We start from the raw sequence: 26606 nt of genomic DNA, 5'->3' as shown, positions 1-26606 counted from the left end.
CACCCCACTATTTCCACAGAGCCGAGACCGAGTGAGCCGACGGACGATTGCGGTAAGGGCATCGTGCCCTAGATAGAGACCACCCGAGTTGGTTTCACATTTTGGTCTAATTGCATACCCTTTAGTTATTATCTTTTGTACTTCGATGATTTAGTATTATGAACATGTTAAATAAATGATGTATAAAATACTTTGTATTTCAATGCAAGACTTATATTTTGAGATATCATGTGATGTAAAAGAGAAGAAATGATGCAAAAATGTAAATAATTTTCCTTAGTTTATTACTTTTACTTTTGGCTATTGCTTGCCCTCGTGCAAGCCATTGTGTTTGCTTCCGCATGTGCCACATTTTACTTTATTGATACTTGTTGTTGAGCCTTGGGCGGACAGGGGAGGCTCTGTCCGTTCGGCGTCTGTTCGACGCGCTCGAACCGGCCAAAAGGATCAAGCTCGGGGCGTGACATACTAAGTAAATTTTTTTAATTGTACAGGAATACGCAAGACAAATCGACTTTTGGAGAATATTTTAATTGTCACGTCCCGAGCCCGATCCTTTTGGCCGGTTCGAGAGTGTCAAACAGACGCCGAATGGACAGAGCCTCCCCTCTCCAACCAAGACTCAACAATAGGTACAGATAGAGTATAAAGTTTGCATAAGTAGAAGCATACACAGTGGCTTGCACAAGGGCAAGCAATAGCCAATAGTGAAAGTAATAAACTACACTTAGGAAATCAATTACAATTTTGCATCATTTCTTCTCTTTTATATCGCATGATCTCAAATATAAATTCTTGCATTTAAACATAAACTCTTTTACATCATTAATTTAACATGTTCATAATAGTATAATCATCAAGATACAAAAGATGATGTATAAGTAGAGGGTATGCGACTACAAAATGATAACCACTTGGGAGGTCTCTAACTAGGGTGCGATGCCCTTACCGCGATCGTCAGCCGGCTCGCTCGGTCCCGGCTCTGTGGAAATAGGGGTGTGAGAACTACAACAAAGTTCCCAGTGGGTTCGGCAACCAACCACGCCGACTATCCCACTAGGTCTAATCAGGCATAATAGAATAAAGGAAAGAAAATAACCAACTAACAAATGCAACTAATATGCCTGAACAATATAAAATGTCATGCTCGATATAATGCTCATGATGAATGCAGGATCACAATTTCTTTACCCAATCCCTTGGCTAACCCGTAGGTTTCGTCATCAACAAACTCACCAACCCAAAATCCTAATAACCGGGGAGATACCCGCTACAACCCGATAGGACCGTCCTCTGGGGAGATACCCGCTACAACCCAGTGATGTCAACTCCGGAGTACATCGCCCGAGGGAGAGTTACCACTCTTGAGCAAGGATTAAAGGTAAGTACGATCAATCCTACATGAGGATTCCAAGTTCAATCCATTCCTTAACTTTAAGGAAGACCGTGCTCAAATGACCCTTAACTCTAAGGTTGAAATGTCATAATATCTCAATCATTCTTTTCTTTGCATTCTTTACTATCACTAGTGTCATATACACTACTAAGTTCTTGTACTCATGCCACACTTATTTTCTAAGTGCTATGTTCTTGTTCTCATGCCAAATGTCACACTTGTTTTTCTAAGTGTTCTAGACTCATCAATGCCACTCGTTAGATCTATGTCATGGTGTCACTTTTGTTTACTAACCCTTTTAGGTTCTTATCACCTACATGCATACAATTTTTATTAAATTTTCATCTAATTTGGATGCTTGTACACCGTTGAACTTAAAAATGTGCAACATCGGCCGTTAAAATAGTCATTTTTTAGACCTTTTGATTGCTTGGCAAATGATGTCAAAAAATTATAAAATTTGGTTTCTAAATAGTTCAAATAGGGTAGATTATATTTAACGGAGCCGATTGTCGAATCAAATTTCCCATCATCGAAAACAATTTACAAGCACAGAGGTCTCCGTACTTTCAAAAGTATAGGAGACTTACTCGTCTTATGGACAGCTTCGAGAGTAAACTAATAGATTGGCATTATAGGTGAAGCTCATTAACATCATGTTAAAACGGTAGCAAAATTTTAATAATTTTTATATGCTCTACTTAATTAGACACACGACATACACTCTTTTTCATAGGTGTGCAGCTTTTTTCAAAGAGGGCGCTTCATCAACGGCTTTACAATGGGATTTTTTTACCACAAGTTGAGTATCTAACTCATATGATTGTATTTGCTAATGCCGTTTGCTATAGTTGCTGTAGAGAGCATGACCTCCATTGCTTAAATGTGATTTTACAACCTATATTAATGTGTTCCAATAGTTATCATATTTTCTCGTATATAGATTGTTCCTAAGATAATAGATGTCAAAGAGGTGTGCTTGGTTTAATTGACATCCAGATGTACTTATCTTCGTAACCCAAGAATTAGGCTCATTCTCCACCTTACAAAAATAGCTTGATTTTCCATTGGCCTAATTCCAATTTAAAGTTTTTGTAAATATTGCGCTTCAAATTATACAGTATTTGCAAGTTCTATTAGTGACGTTTTCACTTTGGAAGAGATGTAGTCAAATATTATCGGATTATCGATAGTATCTTTGAAATTAATTTGCTTAAATCTCTTGAATTATGACTTTTGAGTTTTTATAGCTTTTTCTAATATGTAAGCAACAATCAGATCTATGTCTTCGCATGAAGACATAAATGAACCAATTGGAATAGAATTTTCTGAGAGAGAAAATCGGTTGGCTCAAAATAAGGAAGAATAGTGTAGAAAAGAAGGGCATTTTGAATTAGGAAAAGCAATCAAAATTATCTTTTTTTTTNTTTTTTTTTTTTTTTTTTTTTTTTTTTTTTTTTTTTCTGAAATCCACATTCTAGGATGGTAGAATCGGTGAGAGAAATGTTCTTATTAGAGGAAGGACTAGAGTTGTCTAATAACTGAACAATTAGAAACGAATACATGCGGTGTATTCGTAGTTTCTAAGAAAAGAGTTAAAAAATATTATACAATTTGTGCAAATCTATATCAAATTTTTTTTCACTTCTTCTTATAGTTCATGCTTTTTTTTTTTTCTTTTTAAACCTATAAATTTGCATAATAATATACTCGCAATGAATTAAAACCTTGCTGTCTAATCGACGAAACATACAGCTCTCCTTTATATGCATGTTGTATATGCAATAGACTAAACTTAATTTTGAGGATTTGTACAAATTACGAATGTAGTATGGACTCATTTTTATAAATTTCTAAATTATATATTCAAGGGAATGATAATAAAAAGAAAAGAAAAGGAATTTCAGTCAATTTTATAGTTAACTGACGTTTCTTCACATTGCCTAATTATTTATTTGATATTGGCATTTGTTTATATTAATTTATTTTTTCAATTCTTTATGTATTCTCGCACCTACAGTTTTCAGTTTTATGTTTTTTGTTAATTTTTTTTTCTTCATTTTTTTCTATTACTTGCGTTTTTTTTCATACTCCTATGTATTGATTCAAATTAATAATATAAAAAAAATTGGCAGCGGAGGGCGGATTCTTAACTAGTCCAGCATTATAGTGGACACGTGCGCGTTTTCTAGAATATTACGGGGGCTGTTTTTTCTGGGGACTCCACAATCTTTCAAAAAAATGAATGATCAGCCATTCGTCGGCACCTTCGGTTGAATTATAATATTACTCCTCCAGTACTTCTTCGATTGAATAATAAAAAGATATTATATAACACGATCAGCCCCTTCACGCTCCTCGTGACCACCTCCCGCTGTATGCCTCCTTTCTTCCGCCTTTACGATTCTCTTCTTTCTTCGCTCATCCCAAAACCCTGAAAATGGCTTCTTCTCTCCGCCCCTCCCACCCTCCTCTCTCCGCCCCAACCCACCCGGAATTCCACTTCCTCCGCCTCCCATGGAGCCGCTTCCCCCCTCCAAAAGCGCTTCCTCGCCGCGCTTCTCCTCTTTCCTTTCCCGCCCGCCGCTTCTACTGCCGCAGCCGCAGCCGCAGCCGCAGCAGCAGCGCCACTTCGGTTGAGAGGTAACGTGAACTCATTGGAATCCTATTCTTTTGGAACCCTAATTGATAAAAATCTCATTTTTTAAGCGAGATTATTGATACCCATTTGAGAAAATCGGGGTTTTTCTTTGATTTTGATCTACAGGGCTGAGGAGAAGGAAAGGAAGCGGAAGGGTTCAGAGAAGCGAGGAAAAGTTCGGGTTCGCGTCCACCTGAACCACCAGGTCGAGTTTGGGGAGCATGTGGGCATGGTGGGATCGATCAAGGAGCTCGGTTCTTGGAAGAAGCAGGTTGAATTAGAGTGGACCCCCGACGGTTGGGTGTGCGAGCTCGAACTACCTGGCGGAGAGCCCGTGGAGTATAAATTTGTAATCTTTACAAAAGGGAAGAAGGACAAGTTGTGGGAGGACGGGGATAACCGAGTGTTGGATCTCCCAAAAGGAGGCATTTTTGATATGGTATGCCATTGGAACAAGACTAATGAGCCTGTGGATTTGATGGGGACTCTAATGGTTGAGGAGGATGAGGAATTCAAGCGTCAGGGTGGTGTTAATGATTCTGTGGATGAAGATGGTGGGGTTGTTTTGGAGGGAGACCCAAGCAGCGCTTTTGTTGAGCAGTGGCAAGGCAGGGAGGTTTTGTTCATGCGGTCGAACGAGCACAGAAGTAGGGATATAGAGAGGAGGTGGATAACAGACGGGCTTGATCGTGTGGCATTGAAGCTTGTGGAGGGCGATAAGAATGCGAGGAATTGGTGGAGGAAGGTACATTCGGTATCCTTTTCTTGTTTGTTTGCCTGTTAAATGGTTCCAGATGGATAGCTCCAGGTTGAATGTTGCATTGAAACATTTCTGTCCATGTGCATGCATTCCTATGCCTGTGCGCCAGCTCGCACTCGCACTCGCACTCCCCTCTTTAAATATTAATTTAAAGTGAATAAGGAATGCAAGTATGAAACATCCAAAAGAATATATGTTGAATTGGGAGAGAAACTTAGCTGTCATCTTAACTGGACTTTAAAGTGAATAAGGAATGCAAGTATGAAACATCCAAAAGAATATATGTTGAATTGGGAGAGAAACTTAACTGTCATCTTAACTGGACTAGAGCGTCCTTAGTGTTTCTTTATTGGTAGGCTTCACAGTTGATGTCAAAATAGTAACAAAGCCAGAGAAATGCTTCCTGCCATTAATCCTAAAAGAACCAGTAAATATGGAAGAAGATTTTCCGTCTTTCAATTGTTATTCAAGTTCATTCTGGTTGTGGCAGACTTTAAAGATGGATGATTTGAAGAAAAGAGATGTATTCCACCTCACGGGGCCAATTGTAGTTGAAGCAACAGATATCTTATGCATTCCACAGTTGAAACATATGATGATTGAACTTTAGTCTATGGAGTATATTCCAAGTAACAAATGAGATACGGGATTTGTATATAAATGAGATTTGATTACACATTTCATATTAGATTTTCTACTTTATTGTTCGATAGTCCAAAATCATTTTCTTACCGGGGATCACATGGAAGACTTGTAAGGAAGATCCCATTTTGTGTTGAAGCTGCCTTAGTTTAGAGAAGGATACAGAACTAAAAATTCAGAGAAGAAACGAGAAAAGGCTTGAGAGCCCTTAAATTGGCTTAAAACACATCGGATGGAAAAATAATTCTGATCAGAATATATGAGGCATCGCATGCTAGTAATAATAACTGGATTTAAGTATTTTGGGCCGGTGGTTTTGGCCTAACGAGTTATTATTGCTGGCGGGTCGTCTCGTTACAATTGGTATCAGAGCCGAATACCAGTCGGAAGGGTGAGAGCTAAGTGCTATGCCGGACAAAGTGCTACACCAAAAGGTTTGGTGGGAGCCACCTCTTGAACCCGTAGGAGCCACCTTTGGAATCTCACATCGCCTGGTAATTCTGGTATGCATCTATGATTTGGTTTGGACCCGACGAGGATGTTAGGGTCTAAACAAGGGGAGTTTGTAATGCTCCAATAGTCCTACATTGGATGAAAAATTGATTCTGATTAGAATATATGAGGCCTACATGCTAGTAATAATAATTAGGCTTAAGTATTTTGGGCCAGTGGTTTTGGCCCAACAAGTTATTGTTGCTAGCGGGTCGGGTCGTTATAATTGGTATCAGAGCCAAATACCAGCCGAAGGTGTGAGAGCTAAATGCTATGCGGGGTAAAGTGCTACACCAATGGGCTTGGTGGGAGCCACCTCTTCAACCCATAGGAACGAACTCTAGAATCTCACATCGCCTGGTAATTCTGGTCTGTATCTGTGATCTGGTTTGGACCCAGCAAGGACGTCAGGGTCTAAAGAGGGGGAGTTTGTAATACCCCAATAATCCCACATGAGATGGAAAAATGATTCTGATCAGAATATATGAGGCCTCACACGCTAGTAATAATAATTGGGCTTAAGCATTTTGGGCTGGTGGTTTTGGCCCAACAAGTTATTATTGTTGGCGGGTCCGGTCGTTACATGTACATCTTCTGCATTGGATTTCTTTGGAAAGAACACCTATCACCTAGTTCGCATCTTAGACTTCTACACTGATGGATATGAATGACTTAAACAATGTTATTTGATAGTCAATAACTGCATAATGCACTTCGTGGCACATTGATGTCGCAAAAAATTGTAGAATAACTTGCTAAATGTGATTACTACCACAGATTGGCGTTGTCTAAATTATGGTATCTGAGATCTGGCATGAGATGCACATTTTATGTTTTCTCGAGTTACTACCATCCTCATATAAGCAATATTCATTGACATCTTTATCCACACTTCTCTGGAATATCTGGTTGCTAGAACACAACATACTATTTAAACCCTTATTATATATGACTTCACCAGAGAAATGCTGTCTATCTAAATTATGTGTCTGAGAGGCTTAACTCAATTAACAAGAGGTTTTTAGTTTTTGAAGTTTATCATATTGTCCTTTTCACAACATTTAACCAGACTGGTGAACTTTTGTTCTTACCTCAATACTTTGTTCTGTTAGTATATCATGACCTCCTGGCTATGTGATTAACCCTTTTTCTTTTTTGTTCTTGTGACATTTTCTTGCGTACTTAAGCAGATTTTTGTATTTCTTTTTTCCCTTTTGTTCTGATGCAGCTAGAGGTTGTATGCGATTTGTTGGTGGGTAATAGTGAAGAAGGGCAGTGCTTGGAAGCTCTCATTTACTCGGCTATTTATTTGAAGGTTTTCATTGTATTTCCTTGCACTTCATATGAAAGTTCATGTTTCTGGAGATCCTTCCTGAAATCTGCTTGTGACAGGAAACACTCTTAAATTTTACTTGAACGTAGAAAATGCAAGTTTTTTTCTGAAACTCAATCGATGGTCTCTCTTATTTTCAGTGGATCAACATTGGTCAAATTCCCTGCTTTGAAGATGGTGGTCATCACCGGCCAAACAGGCATGCTGAGATCTCCAGGCTCATATTTCGTGAACTTGAGAGGATATACTATGGGAAAAACACATCACCTCAGGTTGGTTTTTCATTACCGTGCATTTATTATAGCTTTTATTTGTTTTTACTTTTAAGTTTACAATTGGTTCTTTATCTGATATTCTTCTCTCAGATGACAATTCTGCTTTGAATCTTTGGATAATTGAAATATAACTTCTTTGTTTACTATTCTCTAACTACATAGATAATCCTTCATTAAACATAGTTTCTTTCTCCATGGCATTATTATTAAATCATAGCATCTAGGAATGGCCTTTAGATTTTGTATATCTATGGAAAAGGACAATATAGAGCTAAAATAGTCATATCAAACTAACTCAGGTGCTAGGCTTTCACTCCTTAGTACTTCCAATGCAATGAGTGTTAGAACTAATCCCATCTATGATACTTGCTGACTCATATTGTGAGCATAATTAATATAAGTAATCCTTTACTTCAAAGCTGTTGAGCTCTCAATTTCTGTGTGTGTTCCTCAGGGTTTGAGATTTGCAAATACTTTTTGGTCGAATGGATAAAAGTTTCCTTAGAAAAAAAAGGATAACAGAGATTTTGTTATGCATTAAAGGAAGAAATAGAGATAATAAGAGAGAAACCTGAGGAGGAAGATTGATTAGTGAATGGTAAGCCAAGAGATTAAAAAAAAATATCAAGAGAAGGAAAGCAATGGACGGATAGAGGACAAGAGAAACAGTATAATGATAAAGAGAGGGAAGGAGTGAAGAAGGGACGGTGAGAGCTTGAGGTGGCGGATGCAGGGGGGGTGGGGGAGATGAGGACATGATTGTGCTTTGTGAAAATGAAAAAGGGTAACTACTAGCTAGATATTAGTGAGAGTGTCGCAAATGGTTGGCTTTAGGTTAGGACTAGATTTGATTTTTAGTTAGAAATGATCTTATAGGTAGCTAGCACTTTTATAATAGTTCAACCAATTGATCTACTGTTAGTTTTTATATGTTTCATTTGTAATGTTGTACTTGATCTTGTTCTATAGGAACTGTATTTCCTTTCCCATTACTTCAATACTGATACTCTTCTTTTAAGCTCCATGCCTTAAGTTCCTAACAAAGATACTTAAGGATTTTGTACTGGTTGTCATGGTTGGCTTGTGCCGTCTATGTCATAAGCCCGTGCTGCAATGCTGACATATTAAAGAAGGTCTGTGCCATTGCGTATTGTGCTGTCCATTGGCCTGCTATGTCGATGGTACACTGCATGCAATGTTCTAGTGGCAGGGCAATCATTGCTTAGAAGTCAAAACTAGACAATCTTAGCCAACACTTGTCTCTACGTTTAAACATTTCCCTTGCTAAAGTATTTGTTCTTGTTCAAGTTAATCACATCTTATTTGGTTTTATGCTTTTATTATTTATTTATTTATTTATTTTTAGCTTCTGCTCTGTCTACTTAGTATCTTACTGTTTTTTAGCATTACAGTTAGTGAATAATATGCTGTCTTGTTGTTGCATGTACAAGTATGCAGGATGTACTTGTGATCCGGAAGATTCAGCCATGTTTGCCTTCATTTAAGTCAGAGTTTACTGCTTCTGTTCCTCTAACACGAATTCGTGATATTGCCCACCGTGGTGACATCCCTCACAATCTGAAGGTGATCTTTCTCTTGACTGTGTTGATATATGTATATACTAGTTATTTTAGCTTCTGATGCAACTTATCCTATTACAGCAAGAAATCAAACATACTATCCAAAACAAGCTTCACAGAAATGCTGGTCCTGAAGATTTGGTTGCTACAGAAGCCATGCTTGCTAGAATTACCAAGACTCCAGGGGAATACAGTGAAGCTTTTGTTGGACAGTTCAAGATATTTTACAGTGAATTAAAAGATTTCTTCAATGCTGGGAGGTAGTTTGCTATATGAAACCTGCTCATATTTCTAGTGAAAACATAAAGGCCTCACTAGTTCATTAACCAAGTGAAATTTGAAAAATAAAAGAGTTTATACTAGATTTTGAAAAGCTGTTACAAGATGTTAATGGAGTGCCATATGCAAATTCGTGTAATTGAAACTTTTCCTTCCTTTTTCCATGTAACTGGGTGGATTGTAAAAGCAAACTCGTATATGAATTCCTAACTCGTTATTTGATGTGGTGGTAGTCTCATCGAGCATCTGGAGTCAATCAAGGAATCATTGGATGAGCAGCACTTACAAACTCTTGCTTCCTTTTTGGAATGCAAAATGGTAACCTTCCTTGTACTTATTGATCCTTGATTACTTAGTAACAAATTCTCATATGAATGAAATGTTCTGAACCAACTTTTAATACTTCATTATTTTTCTTTTAAAATTCATAAGTAATAGAACAATTATTATATTCGTTCAGCATGTTCTTTTCTTACCTTGCTTATAGTGAATAAGTTTGTTGTTATAGATCACATAATCTTGCTTAGACAGCTGTGTTTGAGAAAATTTGACTGTGTTTGCTGATTTTAAAAACTGGGAAAGTGATATTATCTTGTTTAGTAGTATTATTGTGTTTTGTGAATGAGAAGATGAGCTTTCAAAAAGTCTGCAGGACAAAACACAACAACACATTGGTTGTGTTATACTAATTACTTAGTAGAAGAAGTGATTCATTATAAGTATTTATTAGATGTGCTGTGTGCATGCCTTTCAATCAGGCATGTCTTCTATCCATGGCTTGAATACTGGTTGGTTGCTTGCAAGAGATTTGGTTTAGTTGCAATTTTTTTGAAAAGGTGTGGCCATGGAATAATGAGGCGGTGCATAGAACTCTATGATTGTTATATGGATTCTAGCCTCGCAAAATGGCCCGCCATGCTGTGGCCTTGGATTTGCACTATGCCGCATTCAAGTTGCACTAACAGGTGCACGGTAATACGACATCCTGGTTGCTAGTCTAATTTTCTTGTTTTCCAGGCACTATTGAACAGCTTTCCCACCAATAACCAACTTTTTTTTGTCAGATTTACTTGGTTTATTTGAAATGTAATATTGGCTATGGTTTAATCTTGTTTCTTTTTTCAAAAACCAATATTATGCAAGCTTAATACCAAGTTGACCAATAATTTTATCCTTCATTTTTTCCGCCATTCAGAAAAGAAGCCGTAGTAGTCAAGATAATTTAGAACTGATACAGAAATATGCAAATTATAATTTAAATTTAGATGATTTCATAGTATCAAGATGTTGAAATATAATTGGTCAACTTATCTTGCTTTGTTTTCCCATGTGTGCTAGCCAGCATCTCTGGGTACAGTTCAAAGAATTGTGCTGTACAAAAATTGGCCTGTCGGTTCAACTTTAGCAATATATAGATTACAGCTTTACGGCACTTAACAGTCAACTTCAATTGGTTTGGCTCAAGTTCTACATTCCATTCCTCTCTCTCTCTCTGTTGCATGAATTGCAATAATTTGGATATTCTTGTCTAAATCCTTCATGGCATGATTACTAGAAATTATTGTCTTCATCTTCAATATTCTTTTATGCTCCTACTAAGTTGAATGTTGCTAATATTATAAGATAAAGTTAATCATTCTTCCTATAATTCTTAATGAAGCATAAAGTCCTAGCAACATTATATAGTGTAGTTTGACATTAATATCAGTTAATAGATGTGCAAAATTTGGACAACTTACTCAAATTAAAAGCCATAATTGCCTTGTATTTCCTACAGCTGTTTTGGAATAGAACTTGATTGAGCCGTAATTTAAACCTTTTGAGGAGTAAGATTTTCCCCTTCTGCAAGTAAGATTGGAGGGTCCAATCTGTAAAGTCGATGCAACATTAGGAACAAATCAAGGATTTAAGTGCCCATCGGCACCGGCCCTGCCATCGGCATATTTCGATGGCATGGTTCAAAACCCTTTTTTTTTTGAATTAGCAGATAGTTACCTCAATGAAGTGCAAAAGATTTGATAAAGATGTATAATAAGCAAGTAGGAATTATTTATGCCAAAGAAAATATAGATCTTAGCTATTTGCGTCGGAAACGCAGGTATTTTTTGTGACCCGCTTGCGTCGACATGTCACAGCTTGCACTGGGCCATACTGTGCCCGCAAGTTTCGGCACGACTTGTGTCACAACACTTAAAATCCTTGGAGCGAATAGACCAAAACATTAGAGAAGATGCTTCTTTTTATTCCCTGCAAATAGGCTGGTGCAACATCAAATTAGTTAATGAGATTCTTAACAATCATTTGGCTATGATCTGATGAAACATTTATTGTTATCCATTAACCATGTAACATCAGTAATTCAGTATAATTGGTTTTTGATAGGGCCGGTTTGAACTTGCTCAACTGTTTCTTTGTGGACCAATAAGTTATGATATATCCTATTAATATTTTATAAGCTAATCAAATTTGACCCTTTTTTTTTAAAAAAACTTTTAAGTATCATTCCAACGGGACTAGTTATCCTCAAAGGGCAAAATTCTTTTTTTTTTTTTTTTGGACACAATGAATTCTATGCCCTGTGAAGGGTATATAACATTTCAATGTCGAAACAGTTATTAATATAATTGCTTGTTTTGTTGAAGGGTTTCATGTTGTGCATAACTTGATTGTGATGTTACTTAAGAATCACTAGCAAAATGCCTATTTAATTTCTAAAATGAACACGCCATACAATTATGGCCGATTTGCAGAGTTTGGAGAAGCTGCAGGATGAAAATGATTTTGTTGCAAGTGGTGGGATTGAAGTTTTGTTGAATGCATTGCATTCTTTGACTGCTCTGAGATCAATTATTGTGAAAGGTCTTGAAAGTGGCCTTCGAAATGATGCACCTGATGCTGCTATAGCGATGCGACAGAAGGTTTGTTGTAAAAATAACTGGTTCAGACATATAAGATATGTCTGCATGCAGGAATGCATGTATTTCTGTGGCACTTGATGATGATGGTATTAATCAGTTATATGCTATTCTGCAGTGGCGCTTGTGTGAGATTGGCCTTGAGGATTATTCATTTGTGTTGTTAAGCAGGTATGTTCACTATTTCACTTCTGGATTTCTTTTTTTGAGCCTTGTGCTGGTTGTGTTTGTTCTAGCAAAACCTAGTCTCAGGACGCAGGAATGCTATTTTTTCTTCTCCAAAAGTTTCCCTGCAAACAAGTATATTCCCTCACACCCCACACACCCCCCCCCAACCCCCCGACAAATAATCTTCCATTGGAGGGAGACATTTCTCCCTGTAAAATGCTTGACATTATGCGTGCGCTTATGTTTTGATGCAATCTTAAACTATTGTCAATTCAACTCATTAGTCATCATATTTGGCTCATGATGAATCAATCTTAAGAATACTCCAGAAGTTTTACAATTAACAACTTCAACGGAGGCATATGTGAGGACATTTTACCTAATAGTGTCTCTGTTTGTGGCTTTTTAATAATGTTGATGCTCCTTTCTTACGTGTATATATTATGTGTTCAGTGTAGGAAATCCTGTTCTTATAAGAATTTGTCTTAGTTCTTCTAGCTTGAAATGTAATATTGAGTATCATCTCTATTATCATATTTTCCATTACTCAGCTGCATCTTCATTTTGCAGGTTTGTTATGAATTTTCTATTTATATTAGTTTCCAATTTACACCCAGTATAGCCAGTGCTTAGTGTGATTGTACAAGACTTGAGGTTGCAACTTGCAACCATGTGAATGTATGTTTGTGTCTTAAGAGCAGCCATTTAATGCAGTGTAGGACTATCGCCGAATACTCCTTCCAATGGCAACCATCTTACTATCTGCATAGTATTTTATTCAGGGTCAAATGTCTGGGTAGTCTCTGTGCTATTCTGATGTTGCAACTTAGTCCTTGAACCTATTACTAAACACTTTTAGTCCTGCAACCTTCTCATCTAGTTCAGTTTCACCCATGGCCAATAAAAGAAATTATCTGACAACATGAGAGGACTTTACCACCAATTCACCTATTTACTTCTTAACTCTTTTTTCTCATCATCTTTGTAACAGATTTGTCAATGCTCTTGAATCTATGGGTGGAGCTGATTGGCTTGCACAGAGTGTAGGATCTAGAAACATAAGCCCATGGAATAATCCTCTTGATGCTTTTATAGTTGGCATTCAGCAAGTTGGGCTTTCTGGTTGGAAATCAGAGGAGTGCGCTGCTATAAAGAGCGAACTTCTCTCATGGAGACAAAAGGGTTTATCTGAAAAAGAAGGTTTCATCTTTCTATAATTTCTTTTTCCTTTTTGTAGAAATGCTTGGTAATCATATTTTAATAGCTTTCCTTTTCTATGTTGGTAGGCAGTGAAGACGGAAAGTTCATCTGGTCACTTAGGCTTAAAGCTACACTTGACAGAACTAGGAGATTGATAGAAGAATATTCTGATACACTTCTTTCGATTTTCCCTGACAAAGTCCAGGTTGGCATCTTGCTTCATTTACGTACTAAGGCCCCGTTTGATTACCCCTAAAAACGTAGCATAGTTAAACTATGTTATATCGGTAGGAATATTATCCTATGAAGCGTTTGGCAGACACAAAAGAGCACCTATTTTTTGGAGTATAGTTTAACTACTAGTTAAGGGACCCGCGCGATGCTGCTGGTAGTTATTTTAAAATTTAATTTTAAAAATTAGTTATAAAAATTAATTTTAGAATTTAAATGGTGCAATAAGTACATCAAAAAATTTTAGTATGCATAGTAATCCCCCATTAGTTAGTGAAATAATTTTAGTAGTTATCGTAAGCCTCCAGTAGTTAGTGAATGAGAAGAGAAATCATTGTTCGTGATTCTCGCAATTAATTTTTGTCAAATATAAAATTAACTTAAGCTGCATCAATTTTATTTATTTTTTAATATACAATTTATATGTGAATGCTCAATATTATAAAATTAATATTTATATCTAATACCAGTAGTCTAAATTATTTAATATTTATTTATATAATTTTACATTTATAACAATAAATAATAAATTATGTAATAAAATTATTATATAATATATATTCTATATATACAAATAAAACGATATATAATAAATAAATATATATAATAAATAAATATATATTTATAAATAAAATATATATATAAATAAATAAATATATATTTATAAATAAATTATATATAAATAAATAAATATATATTTATAAATAAAATTTTATATATATATATATATATATATATATATATATAGAATGAGAGGGAGGTCCACCGTGGACCTCCCTTCTCACAGTGGTCCACGAGGCCGAAATGGCCTCGTGACCCGATAAAATTCCAAATGAACCCCGCTTTTTTCTGCTCCGCACAAACCCGCGCCACGCCGCTCCCGCAACCAGAGCCGGCCGCGTGCCCGCGCGCCCGCCACGGCGCGCCCCACGCCGGCGCCCGCCTGCGCCCCGCGTCGGCTCGCGTCCATGGCAGCGCCGGAGCCGCCCTGCTCCAGCGCCCGTCCCGCGTCGTGTCGGCTCGCGTCCACGACAGCGCCGGAGCCGCTCAGCGCCGGCGGCCACGCCCTCCCGCTCGCGCGCTGCCCGCGCAGCACCGCAGCAGCCCGCGGCCTCCCCGTGCCTCGCCAATGCCCCCTCGCGCCATGCCCGCGCACCGCGCTGCGCGCCGTCCCGCTCGCGGCTCTGCCCGAGCAGCGCGCGCGGCCCCCCGCGCGCCGCGCCCTTTGCCTCCTTGCGACACGTGTGCAGTTATTGAGGAATAATATATAGTTATAGATACTGCAAAAAATAGAGTAAAATAACAATCCACTCCAACCAAAGAAAAAAATTCCACCATTCTTGGGCTCCTCACCCCCAAAATGTGTCAAATTTTAAACTTTAAATTTCAAAATTTTAAATTTTAAATTCCAACATAAAATTTTAAATTAAAAGATTTAAATTTAAATTTCAAAATTTAACCAAGGTATTAAATTTTAAATTTCAAAATTTAAACCTAGGTTTTAAATTTTAAATTTTAAATTTTGAATTTCAAATTTTAAATTTTAAATTTCAAAATTTCAAATTTAAATTTAGATTTTTAAATTTCAAATTTCAAATCCCAAATTCCAAAAGTTTCAATTTTCAAATTTCAAAATTTTAAATTTCAAAATTTCAAATTTAAATTTAGATTTTTAAATTTCAAATTTCAAATTCCAAATTTCACATTTCATATTTCAAAATTTTATATTTCAATTTTCAAATTTTAAAATTTTTATTTTTGATTTTAATTGAGAATTGAAAATTTAAATTTTAACTTTTCAAAATTCAAATTTGAAATTTGAAATTCAAAAATTTTAATTGAAATTTCAAATTTTAAAATTTAAATTTAAATTTTTAATTTTATAATTTAGAGGAATCCTGTGGAATTGCACAATGTGCATCCAAACAGTTTAAAAATTGAAGCCGTGGAATTTTTTAGAGTTATAGGATTTTTTATTTCATTTAGACCAAAAACACAGTTTATAAATTCCATAGAGATTTTTTACTGTGCATCCAAATAGGCCATGATTGAATGACTAAATTTTTTGTTGTTGTTTGAAGTGCATAACAGCTTTGAAACTTGTTATGCTATATAGTTCATTACAGTAATTACTAGGTATAATGAAATATCTCTTAATACCTTGCAACTTTAATTTCTCTTGTAAAAATGTAGTTTGCTTTGAATGATTTTTTAAGCTCTTCTATTTTAGGAAATTTCAAATACTTTAAAAACATGACACTTTATTCATGAGCTTAAGTTGTGTTTAGGGTTGTCCAATGGGTCGGCCGGCCAGCTTGGCACGGCATGGCTGCGAGCTGTGCTGGGACCAGGGTTTAAAGTATCGCCCCGTGCCATATGGCATAGGGCGGCACGTATCGTGTTCCCAAGAAGAGGGCACGGTATAGGGGCTCGTACCTCCCTCCCCAACCCCTCCCCCCCCCGTGCCGCGGCTTGTGCCGCATGAGACAGCGAGGCACGACGCAGTGTGTCGCGGCATAGTGCCGTGCCGACACTATGCAATTTTTTTTTTTTTTTGCTTTTTTGCCTTTTTTTTTTTGCTTTTTGTTTTTTTCCCTTTTGTTTTGTTATTTGGGGTATCCGAAGCATTCTGGGTACCCCACACCTCCAAAGATATTGCAAATTGAAAATTTACTTATTAGGTAAGTCAAAAAAATTATAATTTAATTTTTTTTGTTTATCAATATATAGACAAAAGATTTGTTCGAGCCCTTCGCTTCCACCACATACATCCATTTTTTCTTCACAAATTATTTTATCAAAATTTTTTGCACCGCGAAATTTTTGGCGAATTAGAGAAACAAAATTGAACTCAATTACAAATTTTGAGGCATCAAATATAAAATTTTATTTTTTGCGCTAGAAGATTCAAGATTGAAAATACTGATAAAATAAAAAGTTGAATTAAATCAATTGATATTTAAATTTATTTAATTTATTTGTCATATAATTTATTGCTTAATTTTTTTGATAGATCTACTAATTTTTTGAAAAAATTAATAAAAAAATATTTTTTCAAATACCTTTTAAAATATTTTTTCCAAATAATTTTAAAATTATTTTTTTTTCTATTTTATAAAAGAAAAACTGTAATATGGTCGAAAGAAAAAAAGAAAGAAAGATGTCTTTGTATTTTAAAAATTCTAATCTGTAAAAATTTTTATTCTGCATCAGGTATGGTTGTATTTTACATACAAAAAAGCTTACAAGTATGTTAATTGATGAGTATAGTAAGCTATAGATAGCAAATATTCATAATTATTTGATTGGATTTTTCAAAATAATATTACAAAAACTTATTGGAATAAAGAAACTAAAATAAGTCCGTACCAAAGCGTGCTAGTAGGAGGTCATGTGTATCTATCGGCACGCAAGCGTACTATGTATCGGCACGGAAGCATGTCGGTACCGTATCGTGCAAGGCAGACAGCGGCACGGTCCCGTCTATGGCACTTTAAATCTTGGTTGGGACATACCCGTGCCGCACGGTGCACACCATAGGTGGGGGCCGTGCTGGTTGCAGCCTCTTGGCCTATGGCCCGGCACAGCTCGCCTTGCATTATAATGCTGGCCGTGCAGTGCTACAAGGCCGGGTGCGGCCTGGTCCATTTATGATTGGGCCTAAGTACTGGGTCTGTCCACTTGTTTATTTATATTTTCTTATATATATATATATATATATATATATATATATATATAGAATTNAAGATGTCTTTGTATTTTAAAAATTCTAATCTGTAAAAATTTTTATTCTGCATCAGGTATGGTTGTATTTTACATACAAAAAAACTTACAAGTATGTTAATTGATGAGTATAGTAAGCTATAGATAGCAAATATTCATAATTATTTGATTGGATCTTTCAAAATAATATTACAAGAACTTATTGGAATAAAGAAACTAAAATAAGTCCGTGCCAAAGCGTGCTAGTAGGAGGTCATGTGTATCTATCGGCACGCAAGCGTACCATGTATCGGCACGGAAGCATGTCGGTACCGTACCGTGCAAGGCAGACAGCGGCACGGTCCCGTCTATGGCACTTTAAATCTTGGTTGGGACATACCCGTGCCGCACGGTGCACACCATAGGTGGGGGCCGTGCTGGTTGCAGCCTCTTGGCCTATGGCCCGGCACAGCTCGCCTTGCATTATAATGCTGGCCGTGCAGTGCTACAAGGCCGGGTGCGGCCTGGTCCATTTATGATTGGGCCTAAGTACTGTGTCGGTCCGCTTGTTTATTTATATTTTCTAATATATATATATATATATATATTATTTATTCTTCAAAAATTAATTTGAACTATTGAAATTTTAAATAGTTTTTTTTTATAAGTCATCTAAAATTTATTTATTTAATAAAAAACTATATATTTTATAAAATCAATTGAAAAAATTTTTAAAAATAAAATTAAAATATAAAAATTAAAAAGTAGTAACATAGGTTGGCCCATGGCCTGACACGGGGCCTCTATTCAGGGCATAGGCTGTGCTGGGCTACTGTCACGCCCCGGGACCTAGCGGAAGCCCGCCCGGTGCGTGTCCAGACTCGCCATATGCTTACAACATATATGGCGTCTACAACAATGGGATAATTAAAACAATAATAAACAAGCAACTAGGGATATCAGAGCATGAATACAACTGGATTCTAATAACAAGTGGATAGTAGAAGAACTAAACAACTAACATAATCAAAAAGGTAAATACATCAAGTTCCAAATACAAGGTGCTAGATATATACAAATGGTGGTCTCTACACATAGGTACAAAAACTCTCACTCTCTACCATAATACATAAATAGAGAGATGACCACCTAGCGCAAGGACTCCTCGCTATCTAGCTAGATGCGATCCCCTTTCCGCGATCCCGAGCCTCTTCCGGTGCGGATGACTCTGAAATAAAAACAACAAAACAGAGGGCGTGAGAACTATTAATCAATAGTTCCCAGTGGGCAAGCCGCTGGCCTCAGCAAATACACCACTAGGCGAAGGAGGCATGAGTAGTAAGTTCTAACATTTAAAAGAAATGAACAACATGTATAATAAGCATGAATAAAACTTGCTAAACTACTATACCACTAAGCATGAATTTGCACTAGTATAATTGCTATTCTAACATGAATGAGCATACACATATATAAGTAGCATGACGTCCACAATGCAACTAGTAGAATGTCAACATTACAAATAGTCTAATGTCCATTTTGCATTTTAGTTCAACATTGTTTTAATTAGATAGGACCTACACAAGGTAGTCCGGCTTGCGCCGTGCCTAATGGCCCCGTGGTAGTCAACATTCCCACCGTAGGAATGAGCCTCCCCCACGGCATTCCATTTCGGCGTCCAATCCCGTACGAGCGAGTTTATGTCGCGATGGCTATCTCCGGAGTGCCGGCTTGTGGGGAGCGACCCTCACAAGCATGTGCGAATGAGCACAATGGCAACCAAGCGTAATCATCCGTTTCAAGTCCAATGTCATCATGTCTAAAACATGGTATAAAAGCTAGTGACCCAAGGTCTATCATTATGTTATCATGTAGAAGTTTAACCATTCACTAGGTTGAATGCCTCTTTATGGCATCTTCCTCCACTATGTTAAACATGAGTTCTATGTCCAAGAGCATATTGTTCTAGTTATTTTCATTGCATGAAACATGGTTCCAAGTTACATAAGAGAATGCCATTCACTTGCATGATTTCTATATACATAGCTCTCTACTATATAGAGGTCAAATTTTCATGATACATGACATATGCATTTTAAGCATTCTAAAATTCACATATGCTCTATCTAGCATGAATTTACATGATTTTCTATTTTTACAACAAATAAAATAACATAACGGGAGTTCACCCATTTTGGTGAGGTCAAACCCATCAAGAACTCCTTGCAACCCTTTCGTTTGCGCGAACGAAGGTGCCCACAAGTCTTCTAGCTCCCTAAAGAAAATTCTAAGAGAGTTAGACGAAACGAACGAACACTCAAAGTGTTCATCTTTAACCAACTCAAAAAAAGGGCAAAACTCACCTAAAATGGTAGAAAGCCCTCCTAAATCCTAAATGGAAGCTAGAGCACCTCTATTCCAACCCAAATGAAGGTTCTATACCTATCAATTAAGTCCCAAAAGCCACAAATCAAAAAACCCCAAATAAAACCCTAGATTTTCATTCTATGTTTTCATCTCATGAAATCTACCAAAACATGGATCAAATGAGGGATTAAGGTTACTAACCTCTTTAGAAGCCCCAAACCAAGCTAAAAACAAGCTAGGGTTGAAGATCTCTCTTCCAACAAGCTCCTATCTAAGCTCCAAAGCTTCTCCCATGGTGGAAAGGTCACCAAAATGCAAAAAGGAAGCAAGTGGAGAGATCAAACCTCAAATCCAAAGCAAAAGAGAGGGGAAAAACCAAGGAAAAAGGAAGAGGAGCCCTACCTCTTCTCCTCTCTGGTTGCAGCACAAGAAGCCCCAGCCAAAGGGTGTGGGGTATATAAAGTGTTGCAACAATTGCAAGAGAACCCTAAAAAAAAGCAGTTTGCGAACTGCACTGCGTACTGGTACGCGGGAAAGAGTACCTGTACCAAGCAGCAGTCTGCGTAAACCCGAGCCTCGGGTTGGCGAGAGAATGCACTGCGTACCGGTACCCGCGCGATGCAGTACCGGTACCAGGTCCAGTACCGGTACTCGGACAATGCAGTACCCGTTCTCTGCCTCGCAGAGCTCAAGCCCGAGAGCACTCTTCTCGGGTGCGCGACGCAGTTCCGGTACCTTATCTCTGGTACCGGCACCCAGCACCCCAAAACCTACAGTTTGAAGGTTTTCGGTGCTAAGTACACATCCTCGCTCCTCGAGACGCAAGTAATGGGTTGGATCACTGTCAACAACCCTCCAGAAAACCTGGAAAAGCTCAGAACACAGATCAACACTCGAACCTTACAATTTGCTAAAGTTCAGTATGTTACAGCTACAGTCCAAAGAAAGGTGGCCTGGCTTGGCCCGGATTTGAATCCGGGTTGGGTCGGGACGGGCTACCTTGTAGCCCGTTTCGGATTGAAAAATCTTGGCTGTGCCAGCCTGGCACAGCCCATTACACCCCTAGCTGTGATCCATTAAGTGGATATCTCGCATTTCTATGTAGTTGATTCTTTTACCTATTATCATGAAAACTTGTTTGGTCATGACAATGGTAAGTAGGGGTGTAAATGAGCCGAACACGAGCGAGCTGGGGTCGGCTCGTGTTCGGCTCGTTTATTAACGAGCGGAACACGAGCCGGCTCATGAGCTGGCCAACGAACAATAAATTAAAAAAAAAGATTAAATATATATAAAAAATAAATTTATAAAATCTTATTCATTAGACTTTGATCTAATAGTTAAAACTTTACATATAAATGGGTCTTTTTATAATTAAGCTCGCATTTATTTTTTTATTTTGCTAAAATTTAAATAATAAACATATATATTATATATGATTATTTATTTATATATAAAAATATAAATTAAATAAATTATATAAATATAAAATATATGTATTCGAGCTGTTATCGAGCCGAACACGAACGAGCTGACCCCAGCTCGTGTTCGGCTCGTTTATTAAACGAGCTGAAAAATCAAGCTCGTGTTTGGCTCGTTTACTAAACGAGCGAGCCGAACACGAGCTGGCTCGCGAACAGCGAGCTGGATTGCCACCCCTAATGGTAAGGCAGTAATTCGAAATGTGAGATTTAACAACACAAGTAACAATCGTTGTTCGCATTGAGAAAGTAAAATTTGACATTACATATTGTGTAATGATGGTTTCTGTTCATTTGAATTTGTAATGCTCTCATCAACCTATATATAAGACCATTACCTGACTTCTTTAACTGCAGATACTAGGAAAAGCCCTTGGAATTCCAGAGAACAGTGTAAGAACATACACCGAAGCTGAAATTCGTGCATGGTATTGCCCTCTCTTTCTTCTAAAATATATGCTGTGACAAGTTTCTTTATCAATTCCATATTTTTATTTATGGATTTTGTAAAGCTAAGCATGATAAAATGCAGTGCCAAACTAATGCCATTGCTTGCAAATTTTTCTCTAGTGTTATTTTTCAGGTCTCAAAGCTTTGCACTCTTCTATTAAAAGCCGTGCGGACAGCACTCGGATCATCAGGTTGGGATGTTCTTGTACCAGGTGTGGCTCATGGAACTCTTGTACAGGTATCTTTTGTGATCAAGTTCCAGTGCAGTATTTATTTCGACATAAGGTCCTTAGATATGCTTTTGTCAGATGCTGAAGTTGCATTAATGTCGAACAGTCAAGAGCTGTTGAAATTTGATAGTTGTAACCAACCAAAGAATCTAATACGTTTTAACTTGCGAAACCTCTATTCATCAGGATGAATGTAGTATATAACAGGGTAAAGAGGAGAGCAAAAGGAGCATGTAACACCAACAATCTACAAGGATAAGCTACAGCCTTCATATGAGGGCTATAATCCAAAGCAAACTTGGCTAAATATTAAAGCAAACAGATGTTGGTCCCTGCACCAGCATATTAATTGTTTGTGGAAAGCAATTTGCAATTATAATTCAGGAGTTGAATTATGTATCATCAGAATCAATGTGGAATCTGTAGAGTATAAATCAGGTAGCTACTGTTAAGATGTAAAGCCTATGAATGTTAAAATTTCAAATTTTCCATAAATTGATGTTTAAAGTGAAATAAAAAGTGGATCAGAAGCTGATCCAATGTGCTACCCTACTTAGACTCTGAAAGTATTATCTGACAAATGTATGTAAGAAGAGAAATTCAATGACTCAAGTTTAACTTCTTCTGTTGCCAAAAACTGGAATTTAGATAGCCTAAATCCTTACAAGTTGTATCACTGCTATTACATTTCAGTGAGGATTATTTTCATTATATGTCTCAGGTAGAAAGTATAGCTCCTGGCTCATTGCTGTCATCTATAAATGGACCTGTCATTTTGGTCGTCAGTAAGGCTGATGGGGATGAGGAGGTGCATTTTGAATTTTGAATTCTCATTTTGAACTTCTCCTTTGCTTCTTTTTCTTGGCATCTTAATCTAGCAATTAGATCTACTGCTGAATTTTTCTGGTTTTGTTAGGTAAAAGCAGCTGGAGAAAATATTGTAGGGGTTGTTCTTCTACAAGAGTTGCCTCACCTATCACATCTTGGTGTTAGGGCCCGACAAGTCAGTTTCTTGACTCCTCTCTAAGGCGGACCTTATGTTCTTTTACGAAGAAAAATGAAAGTATGCCTGTAACATTCATTTTACAGGAGAAGGTGGTGTTTGTCACATGTGAAGATGATGATAAAATTGACTATATTCGAACGCTTGATGGGAAATCTATCAGGTCGTATTCTCTAAACTAGCTTGATTTTGCTGATTAAACTTCCATATTTTCCACTTTATGTGCATTTTTATTGAAATCTCATATTATTTTACAATTGTTTATATTGTTATCTAGAATTCTATCTTATCTTTTAATGTTATGACACGTGTTAGTTGTACCTGAAATAACGATGTTGAAATAGTATTCCTAAATAGGTACATTGGGGGCGTTTGTTTCATTGATAATTTATGTTGGGAGGATGTATGGGACTTATTTAGAAATGATGAAACCATCATAGTTTTCCAACTAGACGCCATCTTTAATTATCATGGGATGGGGTTTTTTTTTTATCATTCCCATGGCCAATGGAAATGAGATTTACACCGGAACCTCACATTCCTCAAGTGAGAATCACTAAGCTCTTATGCCTGAATAGCTCGATGGAAATCTTGTCATATTTTACCATAGATCCTTAAAGGAATGTCGCATCTCAGCGCCAATGGAACAAACACCACCTAAAGGAGTTGTACTACCTCCATTACTAAATGACAAATAATTGGTGAGCTTATGTGACGTTATGTAATTGTGTGGTAGAGATCTACTGAGGTTCTAAAAGAGAAATTATTACTTTTGATAACATTGGCACCAGGGATAGGGATCTTGCTTTTGACTTTTTGACAACTTACAGTAGGATCCAAGGTTTAAAGTGCCATAGCACGGGAGCGTGTCGCTGTCTGCCTTGCACGGCACGGCACCGGCATGCTTTCGTGCAGACACATGGTACGCTTGCGTGCCAATGGATATGCATGACCTCCTACTGACACGCTTTGACACGTACTTATTTCAGTTTTTTTAGTTCCAATAAGGCCTTATAATATTATTTTGAAAGATCCAATCAAATAATTATGAATATTTGTTACGTATAGCTTACTAATCAATTAACATACTTGTAAGCTTTTTTGTATGTAAAATACAACTATACCTAATGCAGAATAAAAATTTTTACAGGTTAGAATTTTTAAAATGCAAAGACATCTTTTTTCTCTTTCTTTTGACCATATTACAGTCTTTCTTTTATAAAATACAAAAATTAATTTTTAAAATTATTTTAAAATTTATTTGAAAAAATTATTTTAAAAAGTATTTGAAAAAATTATTTTTTAATTAATTTTTTCAAAAAATTAATAGATCTATCAAAAAAAAATTAAGCAATAAATTATATGACAAATAAATTAAATAAATTTAAGTATCAATTGATTTAATTTAACTTTTAATTTTATCAGTATTTTTAATCTTCTAATGCAAAAATAAAATTTTATGTTTGATGTGCTTCAAAATTTGTTTATTGAGTTTGATTTTGTTCCCCTAATTCGGCAAAAGTTTCGCGGTGTGACAAATTTTGATAAAATAATTTGTGAAGAAAAAAATGGATGTTTGTGGTGGAAGCGGAGGGCTCGGGCCGATAAGCCCCCCGCGGTATGGATGGGATATATAAATTAAAACTTTGTCCATATATTGATAAACAAAAAAAATAAATTATAATTTTTTTGACTTGCTTAATTAGTAGATCTTTGATTTGTAATGTCTTAGGTAGGTATGGGGTACCTAGAATACTTCGGGTATCCCAAAAAATGAAACAAAAAGAAAAAAACAAAAAGAAAAAAAAAAGAGAAAAAGGAAAACAGCACAGTGCTGTGCTGGCACTGTGCCGCGGCACATGCGCCGTGCCGCTCTGTCTCGTGCGGTATGGCACCGTGTGCTGCGGCACGGTGCCGTGTGCCGTGGCACGAAGGGGCCGTTTGAGCAAGGATTAAAGTGTCCATCGGCACGGGCTGTATCCACTGTGCCGTATCGTGCCTGCAAGATATCGACACGATACAGCCTCCGTGTCGATGGCATAACTTAAAACCCTCTATTCTTGAAATTAGTAGGTAATTTTCTCAACAAAGTTCAAAAGATTTGATAAAAATACATAATAAATAATTGACATTTTGTTGCTAAAGAAAATAAATATTTCATGCCATTACGTGTCGGCACACATTTTTTTTTTGGACCGGCATGCATCAGCACGGTCCGGCACGTACCGTGTCGTACCGTGCCGACAAGCTTCCGGCACGACCCCGTGCCACGGCAATTTAATCCTTGGGTCCGAGACCCCCTCGTACCGTGCCCCTATCCTGGGGGCACGGTTTCATCCTTGGTAGGACCTTAACAAGGAAGTTTAGTGAAGAACCTAAAAAGCCTCCGTTATATACTTGGGACAAAGCCTGATTTTTTTTGGCTGCTTCTGTTCTGAAGTATTAGCATTGCAGTTTATGTGATCCAAGATATGTAGATTGTTTTCTCTGTATGGGTTTGCAAATATTGTGCCATCTGAGGTGAGAAGTTTACAAAGGTTTTGACATACTTGAAATCAAGGTTTTAAGTGTTCGTCGGCACGGGCCATATCGTGCCAACAAGATACCGGCACGATACAGGCCCCGTGCCGATGACACAACTCAAAACCCTCTATTCTTTAAATTAGTAAGTAATTTCCTCAATAAAGTTCAAAAGATGTGATAAAAAAATATAATAAATAGTTAGAATATTTTGTTGCTAAAGAAAATAAATATTTCATGCTATTATGTGTCGGCACACAAGAATTTTTTTGACTGGCACGGCTTGGCACGCACCGTGCCGTACCGTGCCGGCAAGTTTCTGACACGACCCCGTGCCACGGCACTTAAATCCTTGCTTGAAATATGTAGATCTTGTAAATCTCCTAACATTTGTTGCAATTGGTGAGTTCAATTGCATAATGGGACCATCTTTTAGTTAAAAGATACATAGAAGTCCACTTTTCGTTAATATTGGGGTAGTTTTTTCATGTACATCTTATATTGCAGCCGAGACTCGAGCTGATTTCGTCAAATTCAATGGCGTGCAATCTAAATTAGAAATCATCTGTCACATTTAAAAGGTTAAATCTCTGGGTCCTGATTTGGGTTGTCATAATTTAAGGCATGAATTCCATGGACTTTGTTAATTCGAACATCTGTATTCAAATTGTGGCCACTGCATACGGTACTTCGGATGAGAAGAATTTGTTTATGTTACTGCTATTGAGATAAGGATACTTGCTAGCTTTTTGAAAGTTTCTTTATTCTCTAAAACCTGAAGCTTTTGTAGAATTTGGTTGTTTAAGTTTGATATCATAGCGGGTGTACTTTGGCTCGTATATTTTTGGGCTCATCATTTTAGCTGATTTCTTTTGGAGAAAATTTTTTGACTAAGAATTTGCTAAAGGAAAAAATTAGCATTATGTGCTGCTAATGATTGG

The 26606-nt window shown here is 37.0% G+C and overlaps 1 protein-coding gene across 3 annotated transcripts in view; it reads left to right on the top strand.

Moving 5' to 3' along the window:
* The window catches only part of LOC109722872 (phosphoglucan, water dikinase, chloroplastic), a 38906-nt gene continuing 15997 nt past the window's right edge, over positions 3698-26606 (top strand). Inside the window, exons 1-16 of one of the 3 annotated variants that reach the window (XM_020251043.1) lie at positions 3698-4039; positions 4164-4782; positions 7160-7246; positions 7405-7536; positions 8998-9123; positions 9201-9379; positions 9632-9716; positions 12149-12316; positions 12432-12484; positions 13473-13681; positions 13768-13886; positions 21820-21890; positions 22033-22150; positions 22864-22950; positions 23059-23145; positions 23232-23308. In XM_020251043.1, coding sequence (XP_020106632.1) covers positions 3837-4039; positions 4164-4782; positions 7160-7246; positions 7405-7536; positions 8998-9123; positions 9201-9379; positions 9632-9716; positions 12149-12316; positions 12432-12484; positions 13473-13681; positions 13768-13886; positions 21820-21890; positions 22033-22150; positions 22864-22950; positions 23059-23145; positions 23232-23308 — 2420 coding nt within the window. In that variant the 5' untranslated portion in view covers positions 3698-3836. The remainder of the gene's footprint in view (positions 4040-4163; positions 4783-7159; positions 7247-7404; positions 7537-8997; positions 9124-9200; positions 9380-9631; positions 9717-12148; positions 12317-12431; positions 12485-13472; positions 13682-13767; positions 13887-21819; positions 21891-22032; positions 22151-22863; positions 22951-23058; positions 23146-23231; positions 23309-26606) is intronic. The other 2 variants (XM_020251041.1, XM_020251042.1) reach the window with 2 other exon arrangements.

The sequence above is a fragment of the Ananas comosus genome, linkage group 17, assembly GCF_001540865.1.
Source record: "Ananas comosus cultivar F153 linkage group 17, ASM154086v1, whole genome shotgun sequence".
Lineage (NCBI taxonomy): Eukaryota > Viridiplantae > Streptophyta > Magnoliopsida > Poales > Bromeliaceae > Ananas > Ananas comosus.
This window is presented reverse-complemented; position numbering and strand designations above follow the sequence as displayed.